Source organism: Hyla sarda, chromosome 1 (genome assembly GCF_029499605.1).
Source record: "Hyla sarda isolate aHylSar1 chromosome 1, aHylSar1.hap1, whole genome shotgun sequence".
In the NCBI taxonomy this organism is placed as follows: domain Eukaryota; kingdom Metazoa; phylum Chordata; class Amphibia; order Anura; family Hylidae; genus Hyla; species Hyla sarda.
This window is the reverse complement of record NC_079189.1, coordinates 69247886-69270909: the sequence shown is the minus strand read 5'-3', so window position 1 is coordinate 69270909 and position 23024 is coordinate 69247886. Positions and strand designations below refer to the sequence as shown.

The 23024-nt window shown below is 41.6% G+C and overlaps 1 protein-coding gene across 7 annotated transcripts in view; it reads right to left on the bottom strand.

Annotated features, from left to right (window-relative positions):
• LOC130355433 (cytosolic beta-glucosidase-like) overlaps positions 1-23024 on the bottom strand; it is a 135703-nt gene that overhangs the window by 70386 nt on the left and 42293 nt on the right. For all 7 annotated transcript variants that reach the window (XR_008888522.1, XM_056555585.1, XM_056555591.1 and 4 more), the window contains exon 3: positions 826-1053. Coding sequence is in view for 6 of the 7 variants with exons in the window: in XM_056555585.1 (XP_056411560.1) it covers positions 826-1053 (228 nt within the window). In the remaining variant the exon portion in view is untranslated. The remainder of the gene's footprint in view (positions 1-825; positions 1054-23024) is intronic.

Here is a 23024-nt window from a genome sequence, read left to right as displayed (position 1 = left end):
ATTGTTGCTGGTCACATGAGCGCTCAATATTCAAATTAAGCCGGTGGGCCCGCCTCCAGCGTGTAATTCACAGAAGATAGAAGGGAATCTTCGGAGGGATATATCTCCGGAGCAAAGGTACGTATTGAAGTCAGTGACCCCTCATCGGTCTCCTGTTCATCCACACTATAATCCAGTGTTTTGGGTTTGATGTGAGTGAACAGGATGACCGTTTTCCTTTAACGCAACAACATTCACTTTAACTCCCATACAGTTTGCATGTAGTGGCGGCACACATACTCTATTACTGCTTCTCCTTATCACGGTCATGCTGGTGAGGGGGACTGGGTAAATCCATTTAGGCAGTCCTTAGAACAATTGTATGTTTATTGTAGGAAACCTCTCACGTAACATATCTGTTGTTCACATCCTTAATAATTAGTGGCAACTACAAGAACCGCTATGTCTACTATATATTGCGGTGATAGTGATGAGTATATATGTGCATTCAAAGCACCACCATCATTTTTATTATGTATTATGCTGTAATACACCTGTTCATTATTATGCATCTTCTATGCAAATGTCTTTTACAGTCGGTCCTGATTTATAAATCTATATGTCTTTACATTGACAACACAGCGGCTTAGCCAAGTCAATACATGACATATAATGCTAATCAGGACATGTTACTAATAGATGGAAATATACCATGGAGCTTTGCTTTGATCTTCGGCTTGTACCCATACATAGATTGATGCTGGTGAACACCAAGAATTAATTATGCCAGACAATAGCAATAACCTTGATTAAAGCTTCAACCTTGTATCCGTAAGAAACAATTACCTTTCTGGTTGATAAAACCTGTCGTCCCATCAGGTAACAGACGTGACCAGGAAAGAGAGAAGCGGTAATGAGTCAATCCAAGCTGTTTGATGCATTTCAAATCTTCTTCCCACAGTGTGTAGCTGCCACAAGCAACATCTCCAGTCTGGTTCTTAAAAACTCGATCTCCTCCCTGATGAGTGAACGTATCCCAGATATTCAGGCCTTTCCCATCTGCATCCCATCCTCCTGGCAAAAGGCAAACAGGCAGTGCTTTATTATAGGTCTTTGTGTAGACTATAAATACACAATGGACATTATTGCTGGACACATTCCAGTGCAGATAGCTTTACCCTTTAGTAAACATGGTTGATGGAAACCAAAGAAAGAGTTAATATGAGGATACTTCCCGATGCATGGACAGAAAAAGCTATTCAGCATTCAACTTTTTGAGTTAAAGCGTACCCGTCAGATCCAACAAAAAGATGTTTTTTTTAATATATCACTCAGTAACCTATTCTGACCATGTCAATCTAATTTTTATGTGTCTAGCACCTTTATTTATATTTTTATTACACTTTAAGTTTAGCTCACTAGTCTGAATTCCACTCAAAGGGAGGAGGCGTGGCCTCACTGTGCAGGTCTCCGCCCCCTCCCTCAGTATGCTGTCTGCTCACATCTCCCCTAGCATTAGCAAAACTACAACTCCCAGCTTGTCCTCACTGACAGTAGCGGGACACAAGCTGACAGTGGGAGGATTTTTCCTCTAGCTGTGAGCCCTGCGCTCACAGCTGTCAATCAAGGAAGTGTGTCCATGGACACAGCAGGACTAGTATATGTCCAAGCAGGCAGGGGGGGGGGCAGTTGTTTGACTGGCTTTTTCAGTATGAAATACTGAAAATTCTCTAATGAAAGCCATAGCAAGCATGCTTTACAACATATCAAAAGTCTTTGTATCTGACAGTGCCCATTTAAAGGACTCTGTTATCAGAAAATGGCTTTAACCGCTTAATGATGCAGGACATATATTTCCATCCTGCGCCGGCTCCCGCCATATAGTGTGGGGTCTCGCGTCATATCGGATTGGTCCTAGCGGCCATCAACAACCAGGACCCGTGGCGATGCGGTGATCGCGCTGTTGCCCTGTTTTAACCCTTCAGATGCGGTGATCAAAGTTGATCGTTGTGTCTGAAGTTAAAGTGGAACCTTCCCGACAGGTCAGGCGGGCTGATCGGGACCACCACAGTGAAACCGTGGCGTCCCAATCAGCTGTACGGATACGAGGAGGGAGCCTACCTGCCTCCTCACTGTCTGATCGCCGAATGACTGCTCCAGGCCTGAGATCCAGACAGGAGCAGTCAAGCGGCGATAACACTGATCAATGCTATGCAATTGCATAGCAGTGATCATTGTAGGAAATCGCTGAGTGCAATGTTATAGTCCCCTTTTGGTCACTTTTTATACCATAAAAAAATATATAAAAATCAATCAAAAAAGTCTGATCAAAACAAAAATGGTACGATAAAACGGCGCAAAAAATGACGCCTCATACAGTCCCATATGAAGAAAAATAAAACAGGGGTCAGAAGAGGACATTTTTAAACGTATACATTTTCGTGAATGTAGTTATGATTTTTTCCAGAAGACAAAAATCAAACCTATATAAGTAGGGTATCTTTTAATCATATGGACCTACAGAATAAAGAAAATGTGTAATTTTTTCCCAAAAATTTACTGCATAGAAACGTAAGCCTCCAAAAGTTACAAAATAGCATTTTTTTAAAATTTTGTCGCACAATGATAATTTTTTTTGTTTCACCATAGATTTTTGGGTAAAATGACTGATGTCATTACAAAGTAGAATTGGTGGCGCAAAAAAAAAAACAAAAAAAAACAAAAGCCATCATATGGATTTGTAGGTGGAAAATTTAAAGGGTTATGATTTTTAAAAGGTAAGGAGGAAAAAAACGAAAAAGCAAAAACTGAAAAACGCTGAGTCCTTAAAGGGGTACTCCGCCCCTAGCATCTTATCCCCAATCCAAAGGAGATAAGATGTCAGATCGGGGGGTCCCGTCGCTGGGGACCAACCTGGGATCTCCGCTTCAGCGCCCCAATATCATTACTGCACAGAGCAAACTCGCTCTGTGCGTAATGACCGGCGATACAGGGGCCGGAGCATCGTGACGTCACGGCTCCATCCCCTCGTAACTTCACGGCCCACCCCCTCAATACAAGTCTATGGGAGGTGGCGTGACGGCTATCACGCCCCCTCCCACAGACTTGTATTGAGGGGCGGAGCTGTGATGTCACGATGCTCCAGCCCCTGTATCGCCAGCCATTACACACAGAGCAACTGAAATATTACAGTATTTACTCTGGCCACTGAGCCTAGTAATAAGCTGACACTTCCTGTTCTGTACAAATCACTTCCAGCAGTCATCTCATTATCATCACAGGTAGAATTATAATAAAACATAATACATGTGTGCATATATATATATATATATATATATATATATATATATATATAGCTGGTGACAGCTTACACCTCCTCTCTCCCTGCACAGGTCATAGAGTATGTCCACATCACTATCCCAGAGAAATTAACCAGTTATTTTCTGCCCACATGACTGCTTTAAAGCAAATCTCTGTACTGCTGATCAGAGTTCAGAGCTACAGAAAGCAAAATGACTGCCCCATGACTATGTACAGAAAATAGAATACTGTGCAAAAGTATGTATTCACTATGGTTCAGTTAGGTTTTATTACATATAAATTATATAAAAAAATAATAAAATAATCAACCCTTACATCCTAAAAGGGAGTAGCGTTAAAAATAATAGAAGATGGGTAGACTGATCAGCACTTTCTAGTGCCATCAAGACACAAAAAAATGCCCACTCTGTCAATCTCTAGTTCAGCAACCATTTTCTATGAGGATGTAGAGTTCAACTGAGACAAATGCACCATTCAGGGGGTATATGAAGGGAAACATAGATTTTGGAACAGCTGTTTGAGGGGACTGGTGAGTATTGGCCTTTTTCCCCTAACCCAGTAAGCCTGCTTCTCTCCCACTTTTTTATTCTATTTCACTGATCATCCCCTTTAATCCAGAGTCTGTCTCATATCCAATACAGCAAAAACAAAATCCTTGGCAAAATGCCATAAAATCCAACTACTTTATTTTAAATATTTTGTGTTATACATTCATGTGGACTATGAGGAGAGCATGTAATGCTGGAAACGCATCGATCTGTTCTATGACTTTTCTGCAAGATGCCATCCGCTTGTATTTAACCCCTTAAGGACTCAGCCCATTTTGGCCTTAAGGACATTAACCCCTTAAGGACATTTTTTCCTCCCCGCCTTCTAAAAATCATAACTCTTTTATATTTTCATCCACAGACTAGTATGAGGGCTTGTTTTTTTGCGCGACCAGTTGTCCTTTCTAATGACATAACTCATTATATCATAAAATGTATGGCGCAACCCAAAAACACGCTGTATAATTTATGGTAAAAATGACATGTGTTCTTTATTCTCTGGGTCAATACGATTAAAATGATCCCCATTATTACGTACCTTTCTATTATTGTTGTGCTTAAAAAAAATCACAAACTTTTTAACCAAATTAGTACGTTTATAATCCCTTTATTTTGATGACCTGTAACTTTTTTATTTTTCCGTATAAGCGGCGGTATGGGGGCTCATTTTTTGCGCCATGATCTCTACTTTTTTTTGATACCACATTTGCATATAAAAACTTTTAATACATTTTTTATAATTTTTTTAAATAAAATGTATTAAAAAAGTAGCAATTTTGGACTTTTTTTTTTGCGTTCACGCCGTTCACCGTACGGGATCATTAACATTTTATTTTAATAGTTCGGACATTTACGCACGCGGCGATACCAAATATGTCTACGCTTTTTGGGGGTAAAATAGGAAAAAACGGACGTTTTACTTTTTTATTGGGAGAGGGGATTTTTCACTTTTTTTTTTTACTTTTACTTTTTTCATAGCAATACCATGATTGCTAATACTGATCTGTTCTATGTATAGGACATAGAACAGATCAGTGTTATCTGTGATCTTCTGCTCTGGTCTGCTCGATCTCAGACCAGAGCAGAAGACGCCGGGAGCCGGAAGGAGGAAGGTGAGGGGACCTCCGTGCGGCATTCTGAATGATCGGATCCCCGGGCGATCCGATCATTCATTCATTCAAATCGTGCACTGCCGCAGATGCCGGGATCTGTATTGATCCCGGCACCTGAGGGGTTAATGGCGGACGCCCGCGAGACCGCGGGCGTCGGCCATTGCCGGCGGGTCCCTGGCTGCGATCAGCAGCCGGGATCAGCCGCGCATGACACGGGCATCGCTCCGATGCCTGCAGTTATGCACAGGACGTAAATGTACGTCCTGGAGCGTTAAGTACCACCGCACCAGGACGTACATTTACGTCCTGCGTCCTTAATGGGTTAAAGGGGTACTCCAGTGGGAATATTTTTTTCTAATCAACTGGTACCAGAAAGTTAAACAGATTTGTAAATTGTATTTAAAAATATTAATCCTTCCAGGACTTATCAGATGCTGTATACTCCACAGGAAAATGTATAGTTAATTTCTGTCCGACCACAGTGCTCTCTGCTGACACGTCTGTATCAGGAACTGTCCAGAGTACAAGCAAATCCCCATAGCAAACCTCACCTACTCCGGACAGTTCCTGACATGGACAGAGGTGTCAGCAGAGAGCACTGTGGCCAGACTGATAAGATCTACCCAACTTCCTCTGGAGCATACAGCAGCTGATAAGTACTGGAAGGATTAAGATTTTAAAATAGAAGTAATTTACAAATCTTTTTAACTTTTTGGCACCAGCAGATTTTTTTAAAAAAATATAGTTTTTCACTCGAGTACCCCTTTAAAGGCTTGTCTAATAAAGAAGTTGGATTTTACAGGAATTTGCCAAGGATTTAGTTTTTTCTGTATTGGATATAACATCTAAGCTGACACCTGTGCATGGAATCTGCAGTAGTGTGGTGGGGTAGAATTTACTTGCTATTTTGTGGTCCATCTCTCATCACAATTTATTTACTGGATAAATCACATGCAGTTGGTCCCATTCAGTAGTGCAATTCTCTGCTATACTGCTACTGCTTTATGTAAATGCATCTTTAGGCCATGTTCACATATCCTAATTTCCATGCAGAATCTGCACAAAAACTCAGCTTGGAAATTCAGTTGCAGCTCCATTTCTTTCAGAAGGATTCTGCTGCATTGGGGACATGGTGGAATTTCCATAGCGGAAACATCTCCCATCGGAATCCGCTCAGAAATGCATTGTTTCCTATGGAGATTTTGGACTTAAAGGGGTACTCCACCCCTAGACATCTTATCCCCTATCCAAAGGGGATAGGGGATAAGATGTCTGATTGCGGGGTTCCCGCTGCTGGGAACCCCCACAATCTCTCCTGCAGCACCACCTGTCATCTGCTGCACGGAGCAAACTTCGCTCCATGCCTGATAACGGGTAATACAGGGGCCGGACAATTGTGACATCACGGCCCCGGCCCCTCAAGACGTCACAGCCACTCCCATAGACTTTTTGGATAGAGATCCTTTGTATAGGGGATAAGATGTCTAGGGGCAAAGTACCCCTTTAAAGTGTACCTGTCAGATCCCACAAGAAAAAAATAAATGCATTTAATATATTACTCAATACCTAATTCTGACCACATACATCTAATTTTTATGCCTTTAACACCTATATTTATTATAAAAATCCCTCTTTTCATTAGCGCACAGAAATCCTCTCAAGGGAAGAGGACATGTTCCTCCCTTCTGGTGGTGGGAGGTGATTGTTATGTCTGCTCACGCAGCTTTGTCCATGACTCATGGACAAGTCTAATGCTGCTGCAGGACTGTCTAGTGTTCCAGTAGGTATGAGGACCCCTAATGGTGGGATTTTCAGTAGCTGTTTTCTCTATTAAATATTGAATTATTTTTAAACAACCATACTACATAAGGTAACAACATATACATTTTTGTTTTGATCTGACAGTGCCCATTTAACTCAATTAAAACACAGGGATGCTCAGTTAAGTGTCGGGGATAGAAAAAAAAAGTGCTTGGCCAACCAGCTTCCTAATGTGTATGGCAAGTGGTCCCATTGCAGGATGTGTCATGTAAGGCCTGCAGACGGAAAAATAAGCAATAAGCGAGGGAAATCCTTTTTGTTTTATTTCTCGCTCATTTCTGGATTTAGTGTCCCTTTAATTGTATTAATGAAATGTTTAATCTGCACAAAATCCTGATGAGATCCACATTGGTTTCTTCCATTATTTATTTCCCAGCAGAGGGAAGATTTACATATGTCAGAAAACTAATTGTGTGTGCAGCGCTTGATTAGAAAAGGATATTTTTGGACAGGACAGACATGAAATGAGTAGCTAAGGGATATTCCTGGTAAAAGGCTGTAAATGACCTTCATCAGTAGGAATGCAGTTTTCGATAAAATACGGCTCCTTATAGAATCTTTTTTGCTCTTGCTGTGATTGCACTCGTCTTTCCCCCAGGCTCTGAGCCTTTACATTAATGGCTAGCTAATGCTTTCCTATTGGGGAGCAAGGTTTCATTAAAACCCGAGGTCACTAAAAAGTATTTTTTTTTTTTCAAATTAATTATAAACTAATACAAATAATGTTAAACTTGTAGCACAAGAACAATTCCTGTTTTAACCTTTTCTCAAATGTCAATTCTATATAACAATGTAGTAATATTATTAGTGGCGTACATAATCCAAAGAAACCTTTGCATTGAACTTACGGTACAAAAATAGAGAATGAGAAAGACTATATAGATTAATTGTATGGAATGTATGGGAATAGGATTATAAAAGTGAATCTCTAGCAGACACATTCCCAGCACTGGTAACTACATGTCTCATGATACCTTGTCCATGCATTTAGGGAAGTGTGATCAGCAAAGTGTAACACCAAGCAGAAGGTTTTACAAACGTATCAATAGTCCTTAAAAGGAGTGCCATCACCTTGGTGGGTTTTTTCAGTGCATAAATGTCCTGGTTTTGGCAAATAAAAGGAAAAGTGTCAGGAGACTTATGATGCCCAAACCACAGGCAGTAGGAAATCCCAACAGGCTAACATGTTATTAACAACTATAATTTACTCTTAAACACTGTGGTGTCTGAGAGAAAACATAGTTTTATATCTAGTCGTGGCACCGGGTAAAGTGTCTAGGTGGTGGTGCTTGATGGACATGTCTATCCACATACACAAATTTGGAGAAAACTACACTGCTCAAAAAAATAAAGGGAACACTTAAACAACACAATATAACTCCAAGTCAATCACACTTCTGTGAAATCACACTGTCCACTCAGGAAGCAACACTGATTGGCAATCAATTTCACATGCTGTTGTGCAAATGGAACAGACAACATGTGGAAATTATAGGCAATTAGCAAGACACCCCCAATAAAGGAGTGTTATGCAGGTGGTGACCACAGACCACTTCTCAGTTCCTATGCTTCCTGGCTGATGTTTTGGTCACTTTCAAATGGTAGCATGAGACAGAGTCTACAACCCACACAAGTGATTCAGGTAGTGCAGTTCATCCAGGATGGCACATCAATGCGAGCTGTGACAAGAAGGTTTGCTCTGTCTGTCAGCGTAGTGTCCAGATCATGGAGGCGCTACCAGGAGACAGGCCAGGAGACGTGAAGGAGGCCGTAGGAGGGCAACAACCCAGCAGCAGGACCGCTACCTCCGCTTTTGTGCAAGGAGGAGCAGGAGGAGCACTGCCAGAGCCCTGCAAAATGACCTTCAGCAGGCCACAAATGTGCATGTGTCCACTCAAACAGTCAGAAACAGACTCCATGAGGGTGGTATGAGAGCTCGACGTCCACAGATGGGGGTTGTGCTTACAGCGCAACACCGTGCAGGACATTTGGCATTTGCCAGAGAAAACCAAGATTGGCAAATTTGCCACTGGCGCTCTGTGCTCTTCACAGATGAAAGCAGGTTCACACTGAGCACATGTGACAGACGTGACAGAGTCTGGAGACGCCAAGGAGAACGTTCTACTGCCTGCAACATCCTCCAGCATGACCTGTTTGGCAGTGGGTCAGTAATGGTGTGGGGTTGGATTTCTTTGGGGGCCGCAAAGCCCTCCATGTGCTTGCCAGAGGTAGCCTGACTGCCATTGGGTACCAAGATCCTCAGACCCCTTGTGAGACCATATGCTGATGCAGATGGCTCTGGGTTCTTCCTGATGCAAGACAATGCTAGACCTCATGTGGCTGGAGTGTGTCAGCAGTTCCTGCAAGAGGAAGACATTGATGTTATGGAATTGCCCGCCCATTCCCCAGACCTGAATCCAATTGAGCACATCTGGGACATTATGTCTCGCTCCATCCACCAATGCCACGTTGCACCACAGACTGTCCAGGAGTTGGCTGATGCTTTAGTCCAGGCCATCTCATCAGGAGCATGCCCAAGCGTTGTAGGGAGGTCATACGGGCACGTGGAGGCCACACACACTACTGAGCCTCATTATGACTTGTTTTAAGGACATTACATCAAAGTTGGATCAGCCTATAGTGTGGTTTTCCACTTTGATTATGAATGTGACTTCATATCCAGACCTCCATGGGTTGATAAATTTGATTTCCATTGATCATTTTTGTGTGATTTTGTTGTCAGCACATTCAACTATGTAAAGACGAAAGTATTTCATACGATTAGTTCATTCATTCATTCAGATCTAGGATGTGTTATCTTAGTGTTCCCTTTATTTTTTTGAGCAGTTTATGAATCAAGACAAGTCAGGTGTGTAGAAGCACTTTCCCAATGCCATGGCTTGGTGTTAAACTATAGTTTCTCTAAAATGCGACAGTAGTTGTTTTATTGTTAGTAATAAGGGAGACTATTAGGATTTTATATTGCCTGAGGTTTGGAGCATAAACAGACATTTACTCTTAAAATTTTAGTAACTATGCTATTGCTAAAGACCCTTGCAAATTGGGAGCAAGATGATGGAGAGCTACAGATTCTATGGCACAGGAAAGGCAGCAGACTGCGGTAAGCTGCAGGCATGTCACATGCAGAGAGCAAACTCCAACCCACTAAAAAAGAGGGGTAAGATAATTATCTGGTGCTAGCCTTACATTATCTACAAGAAGCAGCCTGGAAGAGATCCACTCGATACAACAAATTACTTAAAAATGTCAAGCTGTTCCAAGAACATTCTTGAATTGTTGCTTTCCAATGGCCCAGGTAAGTCTGCCCGATCTCATCAGATCTCTTGCTTTTAATGATTTGGCCTGATCATGGATTTTATGAGTAGCCATTAAATAAAATAAATGTAATAGGTGCATACTAAATGTGGATGATCCAGCAATTTCAGTCAGCAGGACTTGCTGTTGGAAAAGTAGAAAAGCAAAGAGGGATCTCATGGGAGAACCACTTTAAATAGGTGTTCTGAGATTAGAATCGAGCTATGGGCAAGAAGATTTGTTAAGGGACTATTTGATAGGGACACAATGGACCTCCAACAGGCCTATGTTTAGACATATTTATTAAATCCTACCATAACAGGAGCCATGAAGTCAACATTGACAACTCCAAACAAAAATCACTGTCTGATGCTATCTATCCCCTTTTTTGTTACTTCTGAAATAAAGGACCCTTTAGAAAGGCAAACTGTAAGACAAGTGATGATCTTTTTGATTGACAATTGTTAAAAGAGCTTTTACATAACTTAAATATCTTGCAGACAGGACCGCTCTAATGATTGCTGGATTGTTTGTACGGTCCCTTACTTTTATCATTGTCGGCCTCACATTCCTTGTTATACAGGGCGAAGTGCCGCCGACTAACAATGATTTTATAGCCTGATAAAACTATGAAATCAGCCAACATATGAACATTTGCTCGTTCTTCAGCTGATTGCTGGGCCTAGTACACAGTGAGATATCAGCCTATGTGGACGATCACTTGTTATAGGCATCTCTCCACATGATGTGTACATGCAGTGTAATTATCACAGTCTGAAATACAGTATGATACTAGTTTCCAAAGAGAAATTTCCCCAACACACAGGCCCTAATGCTGGTTGTGTATATAGCAAAGTGATCAGTACATAAGTCTTGTAATGTACATACTACTAGACAGAATTTTCTGGGTGCTAAAAACATTGACAACATTGCTTTTCACGTTATTTTGTAACAGGAGACCTAGATTTGGAAAGAGCTTCTAAGTTGGAGATATACTTAAAAAGTTTGTCAAGTCTCAACATTCCAGTGATAGAGTCCCACATATAGTAATTCTGGAAGGTGGAAACTATTTTTGGCACCACTATCTCCTATTTTCTCCTTTCCTGAATATAAAGGGCCCCTTTGAAATAGGGCTAGTGATCACCAATCGAACCAGTTCTTTGTTTGCTGGTTGCTAAGTTTTAACCTTTCAAAAATTATTTGGCCACACATCGCCCTTGTAATAGGGGATATACGGCCAATGACTGATGGTAGCTTAGGGCTGCACAAACAAAAGTACTTCCTGTACAATGTTTGAGCCACGTAATGTTTGAGCTGTAAATGTGTGATCAACAAGATTCATGCTCATTTACGGGTCAGGCTAAGTGATTGGACCATTAGTCTGTTTGAGGCAGTAAGTATACAACTGTCTCATAGCCTGTTCCAGAGCAATGGATCAGATAATCTTGATTGCTGAAGCCTGCATAGTTTTGGGTGGAGTTTTAGTAACCAGACAATGCTTACGCAACAGGTGGCAGTGAGCACTGCTGACTTCGCTCGAGGGTTTAATGGTGAACAAGTAAAGCAGCGCGGTTTGGGCTCAGTCACTTCCACAGTATGAATTGTGGTGCTCAGTCCCAATGTGCAAGTCCAATGCAATAAACTAGTATATAGAATGAAAGGACGGCACCCACTATATGCTCCAAGCACGCTTTATTCCATGATCATAGGCAGGTACAAAGACGGGTGCACTAATCGATAATTGTTTTGCACTGGCTTACACTGAGAAGAAGCACGTGCCAGTGCAAAACAATTAGTAACCATTTAAAGGGGTACGTCACTTCCCCAGCATCCAGAACATTTTGTTCTGAATGCTGGGTGCTGGCTGCAGGGGTTGTGATGTCATGGGCACGCCCCTTGTGATATCACGCCATGCCCCCTCAATTTAAGTCTTTAGGAGGGGGTGTGGCCGCCGCCATGCCCCCTCCCATAGACTTGCATTGAGGGGGCATGGCGTGACATCCCAAGGTTCGTGGCCGTGATGTCACAAAGCCCACACCCAGTGCTGACGCTGAGGCAGTGGAGTACCCCGGTTAACGGTTAACAGATTATAAAGTATCCTATGTTTAGTCTATCTAAGTGTTCTTTGTATCTCTCAAAAATTATGTTCTTGTCCTTGTTTCTTGTTCCACATATTTCCTGTTTGTGTCATCTTGATATTTGTATTTGGATGTAAGTGAAGTCCTGCTTACTTTGTATCCTTGTAAGTTTTTTTTTTTTTTTGGTCAGCTTGTGTTTCCCTGAGTCTTAGTGCTTTATTGTTGTTGTTTGTGCTAGGTATAGTTTATAGTGCAGGAAGGCTCCAAGGAACCAAAACTTCAATGCAAACACTATTGTACAATTGTCCAAACACTTAGTACAATTTCCATAAGGATGAAATAGCACCATTGATATGAACAAACCCAGTCATTTGGTGGGTCACATGGCTTGCAAAGACAATGGATGTTTTGTGCAATATGAAGCAGGCTGTGGTGAATGTCATAGGTTGCTTTATCATTATGGAAATTGTCTTGCATTATGAACTGTACATTGTACATTGCAGTATGGAGTGAGTCTGTTACACTACATAAAGAGCGTATGTACAATAGAGGGAATGGATAGTGCCAGTGGCGTTCTTCCTACTATGCAAACATTTTATTGAAGTACAATGTGGTAGTGCTTGGGTATCTGTTTTGAACTAAGGTACAGGTGTTTGGTGTTAGTTTAGAGTTTAGGGTAAGCTCTAGGGAAAGATTAAGTCCTGTTTCCTAAATCTGTCTTATCTTCTATTTAATAACTCCACTGAAATCTACCAATGAGGCCACAGAAAGACGCATTAAGCTAAAAATGTATAATTTTATTATTAAAGATAATAAGAAAAACAATGCCTCACAATACAGTGCTCAGAAAGGTATCAGATATAGCACTGAATAATGAACACAAAACCAAGGGAGGGGGTTTGGGGTACAGGTGAAAAACCTGACCTGATCAACCCTACCTAGTCTAACCCCTTGCCCTCACTACAATAAGTGTGGACAGGGAGTAGGGATAATATAAGTCACATAAACATTAAGAATAACAATGCAATGACTTAATATGTGTATATTCTTACTCCTAATGACCTACGCGTTTCACCCTTACTTATAGTTAGGGGTTCATCAGGGCTCAGGGGAGCAGTCAACATATCACAACAGATAATAATCAAAAAAACACTATAAATAAAATGTGATAAATAAACAAGTGAAGCACACGTGATACAAAAGTATAATAACCGCACATTGATACTGAGTAATGATAAATAGATGTATGAGAAGTAGATAAATCATTCCACACTGGCCACAATGGAAGAAATGTGGATCCTTATTTGTACTATGAGTAGATGAAGAATACGTCCCTTGTCCAAAGCAAGTACTGCAAAGATAAGATCACAAAAAAACACCTGTCAAAGTCCCATACTCTAGCAAAAATAATAACAACAAATGCATAAAATGTAAAAAATAATATATACCTCCAAATGTAATTAGGTATGCATGAAATAGCCCAACGTCGTATTATAGATATAGCACCCCAGGGATCACTGTTTGCCACACCCTGTGTAAATGAATATGCTAGAACCTGATAAATAAATGCACCAAAATTAACTTAGGTAAAAAAACCAAAAATTAATAATAACACCGAAAATAAATAATGAGCCAGTCTTACCCATGTATGATGGTAATAGGCTAAAAACTGATGACTGGTGTGACACACCAAATACAATGATACAAAATGTTAGGCCAGAGATACTATGAAGATAAAGACAAAAACAAAATGTCACTATCTAAACTATGTGGACATGAGCATAAGCAATATAGGCAAATACAAGATAGAGCTTACCCCCTGACCAGATAATGCAAAGCGTCAGGACGAATCAAGGTGGATTGTGAACAGATTAGAAACACTTCCAACAGAGCACTAAAAATAATAATAAATAAAACACCATATGACCAACAGGTGTTATTACTACCGTACCACTATAGCCCCTATAGTACGAACAAATATAGTATAATATATAAATTGCCTACCCTAATATAGGATGCTTAGAGCGTCAGGCAGCCCAAGATACAAGATGAATATGGTGATAAGAAAACATGGTATCACCTCCCTAATGTGGAGGCTTCAGAGGAGACGATGACTCCTACAATAGGATAATATGAGGGGTATATAGTTACCAAAGGTACGGGTCACATAATGTAAGCAAAGCAATGTAGCCACAGTGCACTTACCCAGTCCCCGATGTCCCTTGTGTGGACTCAGTGTGCGGCGTCAACATTGAACGCCGCGAGTCTGATTAAAAAGCCGCGGGACCGGAAGCGGAAGTGACAGAAGGTATGTCACTGCGCATGTCGAGAGTTAGTGGAACGCAATGCGCTTCAGACGGCGCATGAGTGGTTAGGCAAACCCCAAAGCGAGGCTTGGATGTAATGCATGTCACCCCGCGCATGCGCCCTTTGCAGATATCAGGAAAATAAGAGTGTGGGACGTATTAGAGGATGAAATCTTGACTCATAGCCAAGGATAATGTACATATAAAGAAATTATAAATGTACATAAACTGGGCCAACGTGGAAATGTTAGTAAAGTATGATGGGTACGATCTAAGAATGGTAAACATAAGATAAAATAAAGCAAACAATAAACGATAAATGTATAATTATAAATAAATAAATAAATAAATAAATGGCAGGTGAGTAAAGACACCCAAAAATAATCAGAAGGTGTATGCCATTGGAGGTGGAAATTGTTATATTACATGAAAAATAGCTATAACTACATCAAATGAAAGGACAAAAAGATAGTTGGTCATTAAGACCATAGGGGGTGGTAGTCTTTAGCCGGTATATCCAGCGTGTTTCGGCTTGTAATAATCTTTTGTCCAGGTCACCGCCCCTAATGTCGGGTTTGAGAACTTCGATGACCTGGAAGTCTAAATTAAAGGGGGTGTCCACATGATGCCTAAGCATATGAAGCGACACCGGTTTCTCCCTCTTATGTCTGATGTCACTTATGTGTTCGAGTACCCTACGTCTTACCTCCCTCATGGTCTTGCCGACATAGCTTAAGGGGCAGGGACAAGTGGCCAAGTAGATAACCTTACTTGTTTTGCAGTTCGCATAGTCATAGCACTTGTAGATCTTATTAGTGCTGGGGCTAAGGAATTCTTTGGAAACACGCATGTATTTACACGCTTTACATGATCCACATTTGAATGATCCAGATATTTTGCGGTCAAGCCAAGTTCCTGGACCTCTTGGGGGAGTGTACAAACTGTGTACCAAAAAATCCCCCAGATTTTTTCCCCTCCTATATGTGATTCTGGGTGTCTCTTCCACTAAAGAGCCTACTACCGGGTCCGTCTTGAGAATAGGCCAGTGGTTAGTCAAAATTTGACGTATCTCCTTAGCTGCTGCATCAAATGTGCCAATGATTCGAGTTGGGAGGTCTTTGTCCACTGCCTTAGGTTTAGAAAGTAAAAGTGTAGATCTGTCCACATGTTTTGTTTCTATATATGCCTTTTTGAGAACCCTGTTAGGGTATCCTCTGTGTTGAAATCTGCTGCGTAACTCCTTAGCCTCATGATGGAAAACTTGTTCAGAGGAGCAGTTCCTTTTGAGTCTCAGGTATTATCTTCTATTTAACTCCTGGCTACCATCATTATCATTCAATCTCCAGTTCCAGTCATAAAATAGTGAGTGCCATCTTGTTTTTGCTACCTTTCAAAATTGATATGCTTGTATGTGTTTTCTTTTGAATGCCTGCTGCTCATTTTATTTGGCCCTGCTGCAAGTCGTGGAGTATCTGAGGACCCATGAAAGATGACTGCTTAAGGTGAAGCACCATTCTGCCACCTAGTATTCAGTCAATATCATTACAGTGGGTGACTGTGGGAGCTGTCACCTAAGGGCAAAGCAACCTGTTCACTCCTTTATTTGTCTGTATAAATAGATATTATTTATGCCCATGCCAATTGTCCATTGACATATATAAGGAGTAATAAAATATTTTTTATATATATTTATATGAGAGGTGTCCTTACATGGAGTGAACTGAACTGTTAAGTGCTCTATCCTTTCTATCATGTTTCCTGGTCATTTCTGTGAACAGCTGTGGAAGCAAAGTGATTCAATCAGTAAGTGAATGGAGGGCTAAGTGTTCCCAATATGTTGAGAAGTCCTAAGGGCCGTTCTCAATTGTTCATGCAGATGTAAATGACTCACAGTCCTCGTCAATTAGTTCTCTAATATGTCTGCTTATTCTGCAATCTTGATGGGAACATGTGGAAATGCACTGGAAACATTGAATACATTTGTTTAAAAACAAAATCAGAACTAAGAAGAATTTTCTTAAATATTGTACTCAGTCTAAAGAAATTCTGCTTCCTATATTAGCTTCCTGTATAAGCACAATATATCTGTTCAATGAACTGTTCCTTTTATGAGCAGGAATGATTTGGGCAATGACGGAGGTTGGCAAAGAAGAATTAAGGCCCTCTGGCTATTCTCCCCCCCCCCCCCCCCCCCCTCCAAGAGTCGACCAGCTGAATACACGTGACATGAAAGGTACTTACAATAAGCTATATAATAGTCATTACAATAGACAGGTTGAGAGGTCCTGCATGCATTTCAGGTGCAATCCTATGTTATGCTTCACTGTTCCTAAAGGTTGAATGGCTGCAAGGAATTAAAAACTTCCTTCATAATATTATGTGAGGTAAATTTTTCCAGCTTTATGATTTTTATCAAAGGAATTTTTAAGAAAAGTACAGATCACAAGTTCAAAATTCATGTTAACTCTTCACATATCAAGTACATGACTTGAAGCAGGACTTGTTGAACAATTGGTATGAATGGAAGAAGTAATATAATAAATAGAGATGAGCGAATTTTAGAAAAATTTGATACGGCCGATTTTCCGAAAAAATTTGATTCAATACGTATTTATTTGCAGCAAATCTCTCTCTCTCTCTCTCTCTCTCTCTCTCTCTATATATATATGTATATATATATATATATAAAACTCAATGTGTGTGTGTATTTATATGTGTATGTGTGTGTATTTATGTGGGCATGTATGTGTGTGTGTTCCTGCATCACGTCCAAATGGCTAAAGATATTAACATGAAACTTGGCACACATGTTACTTATATGTCATCAACAAACATAGGATAGGTCATTTAACCCTTACTCACCCCCATTTGCCAGGGTTTTTGTTTAAAGTCCCATACAAGTCAATAGGAAATATATGTTCCTGCATACAGCTGTTGGAGATATTTCGGTAATACTTGGCCACATGTTACTTATATATGTCCACTTAAAATATAGGATAGTTAATTTAACCCTTAACTACCCCCATTTGTTAGGGTCGGGGTTTTTGTTTAAAGTTCCCTGCAAATCAATGGGAAATGTATGTTCACATATAACTTCCGTACGGCTGGAGATATTTCAATAATATCTGGTACACATATTACTTATATGTCAAATAAAAAACTATGATAGTTAAATTAACCCTTACCTACACCCTTATATAAAATATGGGTTTTTGTTTCAAGTCCCATGTATGTATATGGGACTTCCAGTACTTGCTCCACAAGCTCCGCTCTGCATCTCCTGGTGAACGTGTCACTCCGGGTTGCAAGCCACACCTCATCTCACAAAGACACGCTCACTGTTTAAGCCCCACCTCATTTATTCTCTACCCTTTTTGTGCATTGGTCTGGCTTGCAAATCCCGCCCAGTCCCACAAAGCCACATCCCCTTTTATTTTCAGCTTACAATATCTTCATCACAAATCAGTCCCAACTGAGGACAGGATATGAGGACGGGATATGAGGTCGGGATATGAGGACGGGATATGAGGACGGGATATGAGGACAGGATAGGAGGACAGCGTATGAGGACCGCATATGAGGAAGGGATATGAGGTCGAGATAGGAGGACGGGATATGAGGTCGAGATAGAAGGACGGGATATGAGGTCGGGATATGGGGTCAGGATATGGGGACGGGATATGAGGACTGGATATGAGAATGAGGTAAGAGGACGGGATAGGAGGTCGGGATATGAGGATGGGATATGAGGACGGGATATGAGGTCAGGATAGGATGTCAGGATAGGAGGTTGAGATAAGAGGACGGGCTATAAGGACGGGATATGAGGACGGGATATGAGGTTGAGATATGAGGACAGGATATGGGGACGGGATATGACAATATATGAGTAAGGAGTAAGAAGTCAAAAGCTTCCCCCTTTGTTGATTTTCCGCTCTGACAAGGATTAGGAAGGAAAAACCATGCAACGCCGGGTACTCAGCTAGTCTGTATTAAAAACGGCTATTTCTGGCCAACAGAGAGCCTCAATAGGTGTGTAGAACACTTTGCCTTGCTGTAACACGCATAGGGTGTGTGCTGGGTTAGTGAAATAATACTGTTATTCAGTATGACATGCAGATTAGAGGCGTCACTATTAGAATCACTGTCGCAGAGCAGCACAATGACAGAGCCTGGAGGTGGTATCAGTATGAGGAGACAATATAGTGGCTGAAGATGAAAGATATTTTTTTAACATTTAAATAGAAGATCTCAAATAGATAAACCTAAAAAGTTTTATTTAATGTGCCAGCAGCATGAGGAGACCACATGGCGGAACAGTGACACAGCCTGGAGATTGCGGATGCATGGAGGACCATTTAGTGGCTGAATGACACAGCCTGTAATTGGCCTCAGCATGAGGAGACCATATAGTTTCTGAATGACACAGCCTGGAGTTGGCGGTAGCATGAGGAGGCCATATAGTGGATGAATGACAGCCTGAAGTTGGAGGCAGCATGAGGAGAACATATGGTGGCAGAATGAGACAGCCTGGAGTTGGCATCAGCATGAGAACATATGGTGGCAGTATGAGACAGCCTGGAGGTGGAATCAGCAGCATCAGGAGTCCTGAATTGACCAGTGACATAGTGGGGCGGTGGGTGGCAATGCCAGTACCCGCTGACGAAGGTGGGTGAAAAAAGGAGAACCTGTCATTAGATGTGTGGCATCAGGCGGGTGGGAGGATCAGAATAGTAGCTGAGGCAGGTAGGCAGAAGAAAACGGTCTCTTTTGTAAAAGTGTTGGTGTGCACAAGTAAGTATTGAAGATATGCATTACGCAAAACTTTTAATAATATTCTTAGGTTAAAATGTATGTACCCAAATTTTTTTTTTAATCAAACAAAAGAAAAGGTTTGCAAAAAACGCCATGTGCCCCCTACACCACCAAGTATTGATGTGATGCAAAGACCTCTAAAAGATGGAAGGGAACAACATATGGTTCATTGTAACCAGTGGGGGTAAAAACTTAACCTGTAAGGCCCTACTCTTGCATTATTAACCCCTTAAGGACGCAGAACGTTTGAGTACGTCCTGTCAAATCCCAGCCCCCGCCGCTAGCCGGAGGGGAGCCGATGCCCGATGCCTGCTGAAATTGTTCAGCAGGAATCGCGGCATATCGCCCAGGGGGGTCATGATGACCCCCCATGTCGGCTATGGCCGCAGATCGCTGGACAATTCAGTCCAGCGATCTGCGGCAGATTCCGGGTCAATCGGGTCTTACAGGCTGTTCGCGGCCGTCTCTGATGGCTCCGAACAGCCATAGCCAGCAGGGGTGAGGTGGCACTGGTGCCACCTCACGATCGCCCTGATTCGTCGGCCGGTTTACCGGCCGACCAATCAGGGCACCTGCTGCGGGTGTCACTCCCACAACCCGCTCCGTCCCTCTTCCGGAGCACATGAGTGGGTGCGGGACATGGACCCCGGGAGCTGGACCCCAACATTGACGCCGGGGATCGGGGCCCCAGGAGCGGCAGCGGGACTGACCTGTGCCCGGAGCAGCAGCAGCAGGAGGTGAGTGACAGCCTCCTGCTGTTGCTTAGCAACAGCTCCCAGCATGCAAAAAGGGCATGCTGAGAGCTGTAGTTATGCAACAGCAGGAGGCAGACCACCACAAATTCCAGCATTCCCTTATGGGCATGCTGGGACTTATAGTTTTGCAACAGTTGGAGGCACATTTTTTCTTTGGAAAAGTGTACCTTCAGCTGTTCTATAACTACAACTCCCAGCTTGCACAATCAGCTAAAGTGCATGCTGGGAGTTGTAGTGGTGCATCTGCTGGTTGCATAACTACAACTCCCAGCATGCCCGTTGGCTGTCGGTGACAGCTGAGAGTTGTAGTTTTGCAACAGCTGAAGGCACACTGGTTGTGAAAAACTGAGTTAAGTAGCAAACCAGTGTGTCTCCAGCTGTTGCATAACTACAATCCCCAGCATCCCCAGCCAAAGTAGTATGCCTCCAGCTGTTGCATAACTACAAGACCCAGCATGCCCTTCCGCTGTCCGTACATGCTGGGGGTTGTAGCTTTTGCAACAGCTGAAGGCACACTGGTTGCAAAACACTGAGTTTGTTACCAAACTCGGTGTTTCACAACCAGTGTGCCTCCAGCTGTTGAAAAACTACTACTCCCAGCATACACTGATAGATCGTACATGCTGGGAGTTGTAGTTTTGCAACCACTGGATGTTTCTCCCCCCCAATGTGAATGTACAGGGTACACTCACATGGGCGGAGGTTTACAGTAAGTATCCGGCTGCAAGTTTGAGCTGCGGCAAATTTTCTGCCGCAGCTCAAACTGCCAGCGAGAAACTACTGTCCCCGTGCGACTGTACCCTAAAAACACTACACTAACACAAAATAAAATAAAAAGTTAAAAACACTACATATACACATACCCCTACACAGCCCCCCTCCCCTCCCCAATAAAAATCAAAAACGTCTGGTACGCCACGGTTTCCAAAACAGAGCCTCCAGCTGTTGCAAAACAACTACTCCCAGTATTACCAGACAGCCACTGACTGTCCAGTCATGCTGGGAGTTATACAACAGCTGGAGGCACCCTGTTTGGGAATCACTGGCGTAGAATACCCCTATGTCCACCCCTATGCAATCCCTAATTTAGGCCTCATGGCGCTCTCACTTTGGAGCCCTGTCGTATTTCAAGGCAACAGTTTAGGGTCACATATAGGGTAACGCTGTACTCGGGAGAAATTGTGTTACAAATTTTGGGGGGTATTTTCTGCTTTTACCCTTTTTAAAAATGTAACATTTTTGGGAAAAGAAGCATTTTAGGTAATTTTTTTTTTTTTTTTACATATGCAAAAGTCGTGAAACACCTATGGGGTATTAAGGTTCACTTAACCCCTTGTTACGTTCCCCGAGGGGTCTAGTTTCCAAAATAGTATGCCATGTGTTTTTTTTTTTTTTTTTTTTACTGTTCTGGCACCATAGGGGCTTCCTAAATGTGGCATGCCCCAGAGCAAAATTTGCTTTCAAAAAGCCAAATGTGACTCCTTCTCTTCTGAGACCTGTAGTGCGCCAGCAGAGCACTTTTAACCCCCATATGGGATGTTTTCTGAATCGGGAGAAATTGGGCTTCAAATTTTGGGGGGTATTTTCTGCTATTACCCTTTTTAAAAATGTAAAACTTTTGGGAAACCAAGCATTTTAGGAAAAAAAATGTTTTATGTTTTTTACATATGCAAAAGTCGTGAATCACTTGTGGGGTATTAAGGTTCACTTTACCCCTTGTTATGTTCCACGAGGGGTCTAATTTCCAAAATGGTATGCCATGTGGGTTTCTTTTTTTTGCTGTTCTGGCACCATAGGGGCTTCCTAAAGGTGACATGCCACCCAAAAACCATTTGTTGCTCCTTCCGTTCTGAGCCCTCTACTGCGCCTGCCGAACAATTAACATAGACATATGAGGTATATCCTTACTCGAGAAAAATTGGGTTTCAAATACAAGTAAAAAGGATCTCCTTTTTACCCCTTGCAAAAATTCAAAAATTGGGTCTACAAGAACATGCAAGTGTAAAAAATGAAGATTGTGAAATTTCTCCTTCACTTTGCTGCTATTCCTGTGAAACACCTAAAGGGTTAAAATGCTGGGTGAATGTAATTTTGAATACTTTGGGGGGTGCAGTTTTTATAATGGGGTCATTTGTGGGGTATTTCTAATATGAAGACCCTTCAAATCCACTTCAAACCTGAACTGGTCCCTGAAAAAAGCGAGTTTCAAAATTTTGTGAAAAATTGGAAAATTGCTGCTGAACTTTGAAGCCCTCTGGTGTCTTCCAAAAGTAAAAACTTGTCAATTTTATGATGCAAACATAACGTAGACATATTGTATTTGTGAATAAAAAAAATCATTTGGAATATCCATTTTCCTTACAAGCAGAGAGCTTCAAAGTTAGAAAAATGCAACATTTTCAAATGTTTCATCAAATTTTGGGATTTTTCACCAAGAAAGGATGCAAGTTACCACAAAATGTTACAACTATGTTAAAGTAGAATATGTCACGAAAAAACAATCTCGGAATCAGAATGATAACTAAAAGCATTCCAGAGTTATTAATGTTTAAAGTGACAGTGGTCAGAATTGCAAAAAATGGCTGAGTCCTTAAAGGGGTTATCCAGGAAAAAACTTTTTTTTATATAATCTCTGATGACACGTGTCTTGGGATCCGCCCAGTTTAGAAGAGCTTTGCTATGGGAATTTGCTTCTAAACTGGGTGTTTCCCGAGACACGTGTCATCAGAGATTACTTAGACAGAAAAGAACAACCTTAACTTCAGAAGCTCATAAATACTGAAAGGATTAAGATTTTTTAATAGAAGTAATTTACAAATCTGTTAAACTTTCTGGAACCAGTTGATATATATATATAAAAAAAAGTTTTTTCCTGGAATACCCCTTTAACCTCTTAAGAACCCAGGATGTATGAGTACGTCCTGGGTCCCGGTCCTGCGATATAACGCGGGGTCACAAGGTGACCCCGCATCAT